Source organism: Glarea lozoyensis (assembly GCF_000409485.1).
Source record: "Glarea lozoyensis ATCC 20868 chromosome Unknown GLAREA17, whole genome shotgun sequence".
Classification (NCBI taxonomy): Eukaryota; Fungi; Ascomycota; class Leotiomycetes; order Helotiales; family Helotiaceae; genus Glarea; species Glarea lozoyensis.
Window position 1 is genome coordinate 498,960 of NW_007360991.1, and position 13,921 is coordinate 512,880.

Here is a 13,921-nt window from a genome sequence, read left to right on the forward strand (position 1 = left end):
ATATTAAGGACTGTCTCCGGGATAAGCTCCAATTTGAGTGTAAACTCGCCGGCCGCGTGATTTGCGACATGGTACAGAGTAGTAGTCGACCTGATTCAATCAACGTAGATTAATATACCGTAGGAGCGTCTGGATATTATCCGTATGTGCACCCCAAATCAGCTCTTGGCTGCGGGGTACTTTGTTGGTAGGCTTAAATTTACAGGTCTCTAGGACGAATCAAACTGCCTTGATCTGCTTGCCCTTCCGCTTAGCCATTATTACTCGCTACAAGAGTATCGTATAGTATTACCTACCATCCAACATGTAGCGTGACTTCCTGCAGGGGGCCTGAAAACTCGCCGAGATCCTGTGGCTAGACCTTTCGAAGCACCGGAACATTGTGATTTAAGCTTACGCTGTACATGTGCCTCAATTGTTGCCAGGTGATAGAATTCTCTAGAGAGCCACCAGCAAGGTCCGAAAGTATGATACATGGTGTCTTGATATCGATCTGAATTGTGTAACGGTGGGGCAAACACTTCTAAGACCCCAACGCAAGTAATACACATCAGCTAATGCTGGCAATTCTCTGGTACAAACGTGCCGAGCGAGCAAATTGACTGAGCTGTCTATGTAAGCCACAATTGATCAATATAATCCTGGAGTTGTTCCGTGAAAATCATGATTCTTTCTTCTTGTCCAATTGCTAAACACATCAGTTTAGCCCACTGAAAGTGATGAAGATCCTTTGTCTCCACGGGAATGGAATGAGCGGTGCAATGTTTAACGTCCAGACGGCTGCCTTCCAAAGGTTATTGGGTGACGGGCATGAATACACGTTCTTGGATGGGTTGCTAGATTCAAGTTGCGTTTTAGGTCTGTCTTGGAATCCCGACCCTCCATAATTCCATGACCACATGGTACAGGAACATGGTATTGACATCGATTGCGCACGCAGGATTGGAAAATTTGTCACAGGGACCTTATTTCCGATGGAATGTAGAACTGACCTCAGCCGAGATTGAAGAGGCTGAGAGTTACATTCATGCAGTGATCAGCGATGAAGGTCCTTTTGATGGAGTAATGGGGTTCAGTCAAGGCTCTTCACTCCTGGCCTCGATACTTCTCAAACACGAAATAGAACATCCTAAGCAAGCCCCGCCATTCCGATTCGCGATTCTCTTTTCCTGCTTTCTTGTCATCAGCTCCGATCCCACATTTGCGCAGAAGTACTACGAAATTGGTGAGAAAGAGCACATTGAGACGGTGCTAGCAGGCTTACAGGTGGGAGATTCGCCCCAGGACATAGATGGTACTATAGGGAACGATGTCAAAGAGGGACAGAAGGGGAAGAAGGAAGTGAAAGCACCAACCCACAAGATCGAACTGATCAGCCGGAGTAAGAGGGCGGCGCTCGTAGGGGAGATTGTAGATGCCGTCGCTTCGTCGGTAAGAACTTCAGCGAGATTCCACAATGAAGTCAGCCACGTCCCTACAGATACGAACGGTGGACTAGAGTCCTTTCCGAGAGTCTATCACCCCGCAATCATGAGCGAAAGAATCCAAATTCCAACAGTACACATCGTGGGGAGAAATGATCCTTTCTTGAAACAAACGGTCATTGCAAAAAAGCTCTGGGAGAAGAAGAGAATGCGTTATGTGGAACATTCGGGTGGCCATGATACGCCGCGGACGGAATTTGATGTTAGGGCCGCCGTCGCTAGTGCCCGATGGGCTATTCAGCAATCTGAGATCTTCCAAAGCAGGTGGTACTCTCATTGATAGGCGAATAAACCCTCGTGAAGAGTTTTATGTACTCGCTCCTTTATTGAGTTGCCATAGTGAAGCTTACATAAAAGTCATATAAAAGTCCAGAGGCAAAGTGTACACAAGTAGGAACAAAAAACAACAGATCAAAAGTATTGTGATTGCTTGAAAAATATTAGCTGATACCTGATGGCTGAAGTCTGGCTCGATCTAAACTGCTTACACGGACTCTTGCTCTTTTACTTATTTTATGAAGTACCGGGCAACTCACTTGCGCCATTCTTTCTTCCATTGCTCTAGTATTGATTCTAAGCATCGATGGTAGGACAGTAGTCGAGCGGAGCTCTCGGCCGGACGCAATATTGATTCAGCTGCAGCCAGAAGCTCCAGAGAAGTATCAAAGAGGGTTATGAATGATTTCATCTGCAGAAGATAGAAATCAAGTCTCGTCATAGACAGTAGGCGCTCTATCTGGAGCTGAGGCACAACCGTTACCATTGAATTGCTCATCATGGGCGAGTCTTCCGCTTGACACGCCTGTTCAAACTCGACAATACTTCCCAGTCTGTCCACAGTCTGTTCAATTGCCTGCATTACCGCAGTGAAGACCATTATGAACGTAGGCTGATCTCGGATTTGCCCAGCTTGAGATTGCTGGGGAACAATACTATAGATCTTGCTACAGAGTTTCTCAAGCGAACCGAGCAATTCGTGAACCTCAGATGCATCATTGGTGGAGAGAAGGCTGATTATTTTCCCCGGTATAGCATGCTCATATTCGCGTACTTGGTTACAGAGCTCTATAGTTCGAACTATATCCGAAATGGTTTCGGGCTTCCTCATGGTAAATGGAAATGGGTACTCGAGAGTCGGTAGTTCATTTATTCTTTTCGAAGCACAGTCCACACATGGAGGGGAAGTCTTTGTGGACGCTGGTGTTCTCGACATGGTTCCTACAGCACTTTGGTCGTAAAATGACAGAGTTGACTGTGCACGTGGATCCCCCGGAAGCACCGAAGCCCAGATGTCGTTCCAAGAACTTGCAGCCAGGTCATCATTACACGCGCTTGTAGCTGATAAGACATTCTGTGTTGGCGAAGTAACCTTGGGTAATTGCCATGTTCCGTCCGAGCAACCTCTGCATGCTACTACAGCGACATCTTGCCCTTCGGAGAAAGCATTGCTGCTACCTTGTTCGGAATTGGTAGTGAAATTCAAAGGAAGCTGGTTTCGTGGATCGTTGTTCGAGCTGGGCCATGGAGGGAGCTCGAGATAAAAGTATTCGCTGGAGTCGTGGCTGGGGGAGTCTAAAGTAGCGTTTGATGATCCAGAAAAAGAGGATAATGGCGGCGGCGAACGCAAAGGCGACGGTAAATTTATCGAGTCAAATTTAGGCACTGTTGTGACTGTTGTGTTGCGAGGTCGCCCGGTCTTGGATTTCAAAGAGAAAAGGCACTTGCGGCCATTGACCCGGCACGCTTCGCATTGAGTCGTCCCGCCTCGGCCCTGGTCTGGGCTTGGTTTGCAACGTACCTTTCGCGTGTGGCATTCTTCACATGCGGTTCGAAAGTACTGAGCTGGTATACTCATTTGTCGGAACGAATATTCACTCATCCAGAAACATCGCTCGCGAAGACAGGAGATGGTGTATATGGTGTTCCGCAGGGAAAAGTACTGAGGCGGTGTTGGTGATGTTGTTTTGTTCGAGCAATGGCGATGATGCTCAAGGTAACTTTAGCGTGAGAGTGGGGTCGAGAGATCTTTTTATCAACAGGTACTCTATGCCAGTCATTTCATTGCCGCCCATAGACTTTGTGGCAGTAGATTCGAGGCTGTGTAGGTGATTATACGGTGCGGATTCAATCCAAATAGCTGCGGCGTAGTACAGTTGGGCAGGTAAGAGATGACATGAGATGAACATCATGAGAAGAGAGTAGGTTCATCATCCGAGTCGCATACCTAGGTAAGTAATTAGCTTCCTATTCCAGAGTATGGGAAGGGGTAAAAGACGAAAAGAGCTCTAAGGTCGTATCGATTATGCGGTTGGAATTGTTTATGCAGTTGGTATTGTTTACAGAGCATGCAGTTGGCGTCGGTGACACCATTACAAGTGCTGATGTACCTGGAAGCGTCGAAAGGCTTGGAGCGATGGATTGTATGGTAAAAGAAAGGTGATGTACTTGTTCACGTTGCTTCATACTCTGCTTTCGCCGTGGGGTCATCGAAGCAGCGTCGAGGCCCTGATGAAGTGGCCATCAAGTTGGTCATTTTGAAAGGTCGAAAATCATGAAATAAACATCACACGGCTGTCGTGTCGTCTCGAAGAAACACGCGAGAAAGGGAAGTCAGGTTGTTGAGGTGAGAAGGGATTTCCCCGGATTCCTCTGGTTTCGGAGGAGGAGGTTGGAATAATAGAATTGCATAATGGCCGGCATCCCCGATTCTGGGTTTTGCCCGGGCCCCTTTCCCCCCACCACGTGACCATGTCACGCTTCTTGGGCGTTATACCCAGATAAGTAATTCTGCACACCCGCTCACGCGGTGACAAAATAACGTGGAATCCGGATTTTGCGGCGACAGCAATATCTCGACAACGACAAAAGTCATACCCTCTAAACTAATTGTCAGATTATTAGAGTGCTCTCAGAACATCCTGCTATTTTTCTTTTATTTTTACGATTTTTTGGTGATCGACTTCTACCACAATTTGCGATTTTGCCGATTCCACGTTATTTTGTCCACCGCGTGCCGCTGCATGACCGTTGCGCACGGGGCACCTCCCTGTCCAACATAATCAAAACGCCCCTTGCGGTTTAGCCACATCCAGAGAATCATAGATCCATCAGAGAATCGACAACATCCGCAGCCGAGAGCACGGGATACATAATACTGAACGAGTATACTACATGCAGTCGACACTCCTTCCTCGTACCGTCGTCCAACCGGCCCTCGGATCCATAACCTCAACAATGCACCCTGCTTCTCCACGGAGAGATAATACCTACGTACACAACAAGGGAGTAAAAGCAATTCGCCGATCAAGTCAACGACGTCTCCTTTTGGACAGGTTGTCATATCACGAACCTCCCATAAACGCCAGCTTACTCGGCGCCGATTGGGAAGTTAATATGGCCTTCTTTGTTGTTTTATCTGGCCGAAGAAGCCAGGATAGCTTTTCGGACGATTTTCCAGCGTACCCAAGGATGGCAGCTTTCAACTTCCATGGAGACCGGTAAGCTGTGTACTCTACTCGTGAAATGAGGCACAGGGCTTTCATGACTATGGCTTCCGTCATGTGTATTCCTATACTTGAGACCCAGGCTTTCCAATCGAAACTGACCAAGGCTCCCTTTGTTAATTCGGTCATTTCTATAGTTCGATTCGTTTGTCTATGTGATATTTTGCCAGAGTGAATGAGGAGGAATCACTATCATGGATAACATGAAATCTGAGCCCATTGCCATTATTGGCATGAGCTGCCGCTTTCCAGGAGATGCAGATACACCACAAGGATTTTGGGATCTCTTGTCCCGGGGCGAATCGGCGTGGGGAAAGGTTCCCAAGGACAGATTTAACGTCGACAACTATTACCACCCTTCTCCCGAGCGCGCAGGTGCTGTTAGTTGTCACTGTCCTATTATCCTACCTTATGACTCTAATAAGATGTTGTTAGATTACCGCCACATCGGGATTTTTCGTAAAAGAGGATGTGTCCAAGTATGACGCCTCGTTCTTCTCAATGACATCGGCTGAAGCTGCTGGTACTGATCCCCAGCAACGTATCCTTCTAGAGGTAACGTACGAGGCTTTCGAAAATGGTAATGACCCCCAGAATCGCTATGGCAATGGGCAGATACTAATGTAATGATCCATAGCGGGAATTAGTCTGAAGGCAATCGCCGGCACCGCTTCATCTTGGTGAGCTACTTACTTCTTCATTCCAAGCAGTACCTGCTCGCTGGTCGCTAATATGTCATTTTTCTGGTACAGCTACATCGGTGCATTTGGGAATGATTATCAGACAACCTCAACTGGACAAATATATGATACATCCATCTACCAGGCTACGGGAATTGGAATGTCGATGTTGTCAAATCGACTTTCGTGGTTTTTGTAGGAATTTAGCTAACGTCCGTTGCGTTAAAAACTAGCTAACATCCCTCCAGTGATCTTCGTGGCCCGAGCATGACTATTGATACTGCATGTTCGTCAAGTCTGGTTGCGTTGCATCTCGCTGTACAGAGTCTGCGTAGCCGCGAATCCAAAGTTGTACGTAGAACTTTTGTTGACAAGCTACCTGTTGCATATGCGATTGCTAACAAGCTTTCAATAGGCTGTCGTTGGAGGTGCCAATTTGATAATTCAACCAGAGCTTTCGCGAGGCTTGACTGCTCTCCATTTCGTCAGTCCTGACGGTAAATGTCACACTTTTGACGAAAGAGCCAATGGTTATGGTCGTGGTGAGGGTACCGGTGTTTTGATATTGAAACCTTTGTCAGATGCTCTCAGAGACAACGACACCATCCGAGCCATCATTCGAGGATCTGGTCTAAATCAGGATGGCCATACTCCAGGAATTACAATGCCTAGTAGAGATGCGCAGTCAGAGCTCATCAGGTCGACCTACGCAGCTGCTGGATTGGATTTTGATCAGACTGCATACTTCGAGGCGCACGGAACTGGGACATCTATCGGTGATCCTATTGAATTAGCTGCAATCAGCTCATCTCTCACCGAAAATCGGGATCCTGCGAATCCTCTGCATGTTGGTTCGGTCAAAACAAATTTGGGGCACCTGGAACCGTCTGCTGGTGTTGCGGGTATTATCAAGACAGTGCTAGCTCTAGAGAATGGCAAAATCCCAAAGGTAGTGGGTCTTGAAAAGCTCAATCCTAATCTTGACTTGGATAACTGGCACTTGAAGCTAAACACAGAGCTTGTGGACTGGCCCGTTGCCGGCATACGAAGAGCCAGTGTAAACTCCTTTGGCTACGGTGGTGCGAATGCTCACGTGATCCTGGACGATGCTTTGCATTTCCTTGAGCAGTACAAACTTGGAGGCAATCACACCACCTTTCCCGATGGGGTCTCAGAAAACGATTCCTCTGACTCAGGAATATCCGTTGGCAACCCAGCTTCTGGTACCGGTACATCCGAGTTGCAGTCATTGCCCTCGACGCCAAAGCTCTTTGTTCTATCCTCGCCTGAGCAATCCGGTGTCGACAGGCTACTTGAGGTGTACTCGAATCATATCGGGCGCTGGAATTCGTGTCAAGCCGATCGTGAAGATGAAACCGAAAGGGCCGCTCAGGAAACAGACTACATGGCAAATTTTGCATACACGTTAGCCGAGCGCCGTTCGGTTTTTGACTGGCGACGCTTTGCCATCGCAAGTTCCATGTCAGAGCTCTCAGAAAAGATTAAAAAGGGTCTCCCTAAGCTACGGCGTGCTGCTCGGGCCCCAGCTTGTGCATACGTATTTACTGGCCAAGGCTCCCAATATTTCAACATGGGCCGCGAGTTGCAAAACCATGCAGTATTCAGAGAAAGTGTTAATGCTGCCGATGAATATGTCAAATCTCTCGGTGCTAGTTGGTCCGTTTTGGAAGAGCTTAATCGGACAGAAGAGACAACTAATATCAACAATGCAGAGATCAGTCAACCTTTGTGTACTGTTCTTCAGATTGGAATTGTCGACCTTCTCAGTCACTGGGGTATCACACCTAAAGCCGTCGTAGGCCACTCTTCTGGCGAGATCGGTAAGTTGAAATCAATATTCTTTCCTCTTCATTTGCTGATTATTTCAAGCTGCCGCCTATGCAAGTGGCGCATTGTCAAAGAAGGACGCATGGAGAGTCGCATATTTCCGTGGCGTGTTTTCGGGAAGACTACCTACTACCCACCCTGAGCTTCAAGGAACGATGATGGCCGTCAGCTTGTCTGAATCCACCGCTCAGCGCTATGTCGAAAAGCTCAAGACGGGCAAAGCAGTAGTTGCTTGTATCAACAGTCCAACGAGTGTGACAATTTCTGGGGATGCGACAGCTATCGACGAAATCGAAGAGATTTTCAAACAGAATGATGTCTGGTGCCGAAAACTCAAAATTAAGACTGCATATCATTCACATCACATGGACAGCATTGCAGACGAGTATTTGGATTCTATCAAAGATATCGCTCCTCAAAGTATCGAAGGGAACTCGGTCACTATGTTTTCATCTGTGACCACCAACGCAATAATTTCTGCTGATCTTGGTGCTGCATATTGGGTGCAAAATATGCTGCAGCCCGTCCAGTTTTCTGGGGCGGTGTCTGCTCTTCTTACACCGACGGATGCCAGAAGTAAGCGTCAGAAGAAGCCCAACGTCCAGGCATTGGTCGAAATTGGACCTCATTCCGTTCTCAAAGGACCACTCAGCCAAATCTTCACGAACGTTAGAGACGACTACAAGATGGCCGTCAAGTACATCTCTGTTCTCCACAGAGGCAACGATGCCTATCAAACAGCGCTCGAGTCCATAGGTCAGCTCTGGGCAGAGGGCCATGAAGTCAACTTGGCTCTCGTAAACACCATTGAGGAGACTGCAAATCAAGATAAGGTTCTGACTGATCTTCCAGCTTACCCTTGGAATCATGAACGATCCCATTGGCACGAATCTCGCCAGAACTTGTACCGTCGCTTTCCTCCAGGGCCTCGAACCGACATGCTGGGCTATCCAATGGACGGCTTTCACCCTATGGGCAGCGAACCACGGTGGTCGAACATCTTGAAGCCAACGGAAGTCCCCTGGGTATTGGACCACGTTATTGGCGGACAAATCATACTTCCAGCGGCCGCCATGCTGTCTATGGTAATTGAAGGGTGCCAGAAAGTTCTTGATCCTACCAAGACCGTGGAAGGATTTGACTTCAGAGACGTCAATTTCACTCGCGCATTATTGTTTCAAACGCCAGACGAGGCCATCGAGACTGCTCTCCAATTCCGACCTTTTTACCACGGCACCAAGACTGGAACTTATGTTTGGACACGTTTCAGTCTTATGTCGGTTGCTCGGGATAACAGCATGGTCGAACATAGTAATGGTTTGGTTCGAGTTAGATACGTGGTAAAGAGTGGCGAAGTAGAGAAGGGCCTAGAACTCGCGAAGTCCCTACAAAAGTACAAGGAAAAGTACGCCGAGGTTCTTGAACAAGCTGTGCACGTGGTCGATACTACAGTGCTCTACAGTGATATCAACGATGCTGGAATGCAATTTGGCCCGTTGTTTAGACTGCTGTCTGATATGAGAGGTGGCCAAGACGTCGGCTGCGCGACATTGACGATCCCAGACACGGCAGCAGTCATGCCTGAAAACTTTGAATACCCTCTCTTGGTTCATCCTACGGTGATGGACGGAGTGTTCCAGATTATGTTCTCACGTTCTTCTTGCAGTGACGCCAAGGTGGGTATGTCTGTCATCGCCTCCATTGGGTCTCTTTACGTGTCTGCCGCTCTCCCAAACGCTCCCGGGACAGCGCTGAGAGGATATCAAACGTCACGACAGGTCAACGCTCGTCAAGTAATTGGAGACCTTGTGATCTCGGATTCAGAATTCTCGCAACCCTTCATCATTGCCGAGGACGTAGTCAATGCCAGTGTTAACTCAGATGATTCGAAGGCTGGACAAACCGGGACCATGCTTTGTACTCATATGGAATGGAAGGAGGACATGGCTTTACTCAATCAACAAGGATTTGAAAACGTGTTGCCTGCCAATGTTCTCGACAACGAAGAAAGTCAAAAAGACTATGAAGTCCTCGATCAAGCCGCCACCATTTATATCAAGAGGGCTATTGATTCCTTAGCTTCCGCCACAACTTTGGACGAGTCATCTCTTCTACGCAAGGAATGGCTTTTTAGTCTTCTCACACCGGATTGTTCTAACACCGCATCCTCCACAGAGATGGACGACAAGATCCTTATTGCTTCATCAGATCTTCCACAGATCGGGGCGGCATTGGAAGCTCTCGGATCAAGGCTTCCCGGCATTTTGGACGGCTCCATAGACGCGGCACAAACAATTCGCGAGATATCAGAGATGGAACCTTTGCTCATTGCGGAAGAGCTACTCCCTATGGATCGCTTCAATGCCATTGCTTCTGCTTGGTTTGATTTGGCGGGCTTTAAAAATGCCGACTTGAGGATCTTCGAATTCCCAAGCAGGTCCTCCAGTACAGCAGTCTCGGTTCTTCAACAATTATCGGGCCAGCATGGAGCTGGCTCTCGCTATGGAAAATACACTCTTGCGCAATCAGACCCATCGTCCACGGACACAACAAAAGCCTTGGTTAAGAAGTTCCCTAACCTTGAGGTTTCAACTCTGGATTTTCAACAGGAATCCACTGAAAGCCCCGTGAACACTGGCAAATACGATGTTGTCTTGGTTCCGGATATCCTCTTTCCCGCATTGGACATTGGCTTAGTACTCCAGCATGCGAAGAAAATCCTCAACCCAGGCGGTAAATTGATCATTGGGATAATTCCAAGGTCTACACTAACAGCGGATCTTATTCTTGGTCTCGCAGACGCTAAGGAATGGTGGCAAGTGAAGTCTGAGTTTGCCATCAAACAGAAACAGCTTCAAAACGAAAACTTGTCGCGCATTCTCTTCGAAAATGGATTTTCTCTCCCCGAGTTGTTTTGGGAAGAGCTTTCTACTCGCCCAAGTAGTAAGATATCTTTGCTTGTCTCTACTCTAGGGAAACCTCTTGTAAGCAGTGCGAAGGAAGTTGTGATTATCATGCCTGAGGGCGGTACACAATTGGTCAACGCTTTGGCAAGCAATGTCGAGAAATCGCTTATTTCAAATGGGTTTAAGGTTGAGCGGGCCTTTTTAGCGTCGAATATCGACCCATCGGAGAAAATCTTCTTGTCTTTGATGGAAGTAGAGGATGCAGTCCTTCAAGCACCGTCAGAAGATAGCTACGATGGCATCAAAACCATCCTTCTCAATAGTGCTGGTGTCCTCTGGGTGACGCGTGGTGGTTTCCTGGCTGGTACGCCGAATCCCGAGCAGTCAGCTGCGATTGGCCTATTCAGAACGCTTCGGTCAGAATTACCGCACTTGTCACTCTTCAACATTGACTTGTCCCTTGAATTGGATATCACGTCTGAGATAGCTTGTTCTCTCCTCTGTTCCGTGTTCAAGGTGTCCATGAACAGTGATTCTGACAAGGAAGCTGTTGATCATGAGTACGCTGAGTCCAATGGAACTCTATACATTCCCCGACTTGTCCAGGATAGAGAAATGAATACATCGCTCGACAACAGAGACAAAGCACCATCACCCGTTATGGATAAACTCTTCCAGCCCCAACGACCGATGAAAATGCAACTTGGCGAAGTTGGTCTCCTGGATACATTTAGATTTGTAGATCGCCTAGAATACGAGCAGCCACTTCTTCCCGACCGTGTCGATATCGAGATTCTGGCTACGGGCTTGAATTTCGTGGATGTGATGATTGCACTTGGCTATGTCCCCAGCTCAGCTCTGGGGGCTGAGTTTTCTGGACGCATTACAGCAATTGGTAGCGAGGTTCCCGTCGACAGATTCCACGTCGGTCAGGTTGTTGTAGGATCAACGGAAGATTGTTTTGCCACGCATGTTCGAGTCCAATGGAAAACAATCCAGCCGGTTCCAGCAGGCATGTCTCCAGAGGCTGCAGCTAGTTGCGTAATTGCCTACACAACAGCATACTTTGCGTTGTATGACAATGGCAGATTGAAGAAAGGAGACACAATCTTGATTCACTCGGCAGCAGGTGGTTTAGGCCAAGCAGCTGTGCAACTCGCTATTCATGTTGGAGCGACAGTGTACGCTACCGTTGGCTCCACATACAAGAAGGAATTGTTGATGGAGCGATATGGCATTCCAGAAAACCATATATTTACGTCTCGGGATACAACATTCGCTAAGGGAGTCATGAGAGAGACTAAAGGACGGGGAGTGGATGTTGTACTGAACTCAACTTACGGCGAAATGTTGAGACAAAGCTGGCTTTGCGTTGCAGACTTCGGGATTTTTGTAGAAGTAGGGAAACGCGACATTTTGTCGAATAACATGCTCGAGATGTCGCCTTTCATTCGAGGCTGCACATTTTCCGCATTCAATCTTGCTCAGTATACTGAAGAATCTGAACCACATCGACAGGATGCCTGCGCCGCAGTAGTGCGGAAAGTGTTTGCGCTTCTCGGCAATGGGGATGTGAAGCCTCCCTACCCTCTCACTGTCATGAAAATCACACAGGCAGAGGAGGCTTTCCGCGGTTTGCAATCGGGCAAATTCGCCGGGAAAATAGTTATCACTTACGACAAGGATTCTGTTGTCCCCGTCATGCCCAAGAAACGAGTGGCGCTTCAAGTCAGTTCTGAGGGCACGTACTTACTTGCCGGTGGCTTGGGTGGAATTGGGAAAACCTTGGCAGAACTCCTCGTTGAGCATGGAGCGAAGAACATTGCATTTATTTCGCGGTCCGGTGATTCAAGCGATGCCAGCAAAGAGTATCTGGAGAAACTTCGTGGAAAGAATGTCCAGGCTAAAGCATACGCTTGCGATATCACAAAACGCGAAGATTTAGATATCACCTTACGCGAACTTTCCGCTGAAATGCCTGAGGTCAAGGGCTTTGTACATTGCGCTATGCATCTGAAGGTATGTCTTTGCAATTGTTCCATGGGTTACCAACCCTTTGGGATTGAGTAGTACTAACTTCAGTAGGATTCAGTCTTTGAGAGTATGACTCATGAGAATTGGATCTCAGCCTCCGCACCGAAAATTCAAGGAAGTTGGAACATGCACGAGCTCCTTCCTGAGAGCATGGACTTCTTCGTCATGCTTTCCTCAACATCTGGTATTATTGGAAACCCAGGACAGGCTAACTATGCTGCCGGCAACACATTCCAGAATGCACTTGCACATCACCGACGAAATAAGGGAATGAATGCTACTTCCATCGATCTCAGCGCTGTCACTGGCATCGGATATCTGGCAGAGAATGCTGAAAATTATGATCAGCGTAATCCTATCATGAAGATGCAAATCAATGAGAAAGAAATTCACCATATTTTTCTCGCAGCCATTGCTGGAGAGGCTAATGAGAGTCCTGTGCCTCCACAGTTGACTACTGGAATCATAGGTGGTGAGGTTCTCAGATCTATTATGGAGTCAGCAGCGTGGGCGCGGGACAGCAAGTTTATGTTGCTTCGAAAGGCAGATGGGCATTCTGCCGGCTCAGGTGGTTCAGAAGACCCTACTCGCGAAGCATTCATTGAAGCACAGTCGTTGGCGGAAGCTTCTGGTGTGGTTGAGACAGCATTGGTGGCTCGTCTTGCAAAAGTACTTTTTGTTTCACCCGAGGATATCAATATTGAACAGCCTCTCTACGCGTATGGAGGTACGTGTTCTTTCACTTTAACTTGACGTATTGCTAACTCATTATCAAGTTGATTCCCTCATTGCCGTCGAGATCCGCAATTGGATTCTAAAAGAACTCAAATCGGAAATCTCAATTTTCGACATCCTCTCCCCTATGCCAATCCACATACTTTCAACGAAGATAAGCGAAGGGAGCAAATTCCTAGCAGCACACCTTAGACTTCAGATTGTTGAAAAGAAACCTGATGAGGAGATTATGGCAAACGATGAAGAGGAAAAAGTCGCACTAGTTGATGACATTGTCGCTAGTAACGAGGCTGTCAAGATCCAAGGCGTGTTATCTAAAACGGAGATTGACGTCCTGCCGATGACTAGTGTAGAACGGGATCTGGACACTCCATCTACCGGTCTAGTGATAAAGTCTCCAGTCGATAGACTCGAAAGCATTGTTTCTATTAGAGAGATCATCTAATGTAGTATTTTTAACTTCTTACTCCAATTTACCTAACACTGTAATTTTATTATATTCTGTATTATGCGTCTTAGATTTAGTTACAAGAAGAGAGTAGTTTTGAGTCAGAGGCAAAAAGTGCTAGAGCTTTTAGTAAAAACATCTACTTTGACCTGCCGTACGGAGTAAATCGGTTGGTGGGAGCGAGAATCAGGGGGCCGCTTTCGTTCTTGCCATCGCTCGGCACACCAGCCTTTCTACCCTACACCAAGACACCAATAGACCTACTAACTGATGACTGGAAGTT

General features: G+C 47.5%; 3 protein-coding genes across 3 annotated transcripts; 2 read left to right on the forward strand and 1 right to left on the reverse strand.

Annotated features, from left to right (window-relative positions):
* Window positions 1-912: 912 nt before the first annotated feature.
* Window positions 913-1,764, forward strand: GLAREA_11990 (alpha/beta-Hydrolase; the record flags this gene model as incomplete). Its single annotated transcript, XM_008082772.1, has 1 exon — window positions 913-1,764. One exon carries the CDS (start codon window positions 913-915, stop codon window positions 1,762-1,764), a length of 852 nt encoding a protein of 283 aa, XP_008080963.1.
* Window positions 1,765-2,016: 252 nt separating this feature from the next.
* GLAREA_11991 (Zn2/Cys6 DNA-binding protein) lies at window positions 2,017-3,339 on the reverse strand (the record flags this gene model as incomplete). The annotated part of the gene is made up of 1 exon (XM_008082773.1): window positions 2,017-3,339. One exon carries the CDS (start codon window positions 3,337-3,339, stop codon window positions 2,017-2,019), a length of 1,323 nt encoding a protein of 440 aa, XP_008080964.1.
* A 1,842-nt stretch (window positions 3,340-5,181) lies between these two features.
* On the forward strand, window positions 5,182-13,635 carry GLAREA_11992 (Thiolase-like protein; the record flags this gene model as incomplete). The annotated part of the gene is made up of 9 exons (XM_008082774.1): window positions 5,182-5,367; window positions 5,423-5,567; window positions 5,625-5,667; window positions 5,740-5,862; window positions 5,916-6,018; window positions 6,083-7,508; window positions 7,558-12,440; window positions 12,507-13,182; window positions 13,232-13,635. 9 exons carry the CDS (start codon window positions 5,182-5,184, stop codon window positions 13,633-13,635), a joined length of 7,989 nt encoding a protein of 2,662 aa, XP_008080965.1.
* Window positions 13,636-13,921: the final 286 nt, after the last annotated feature.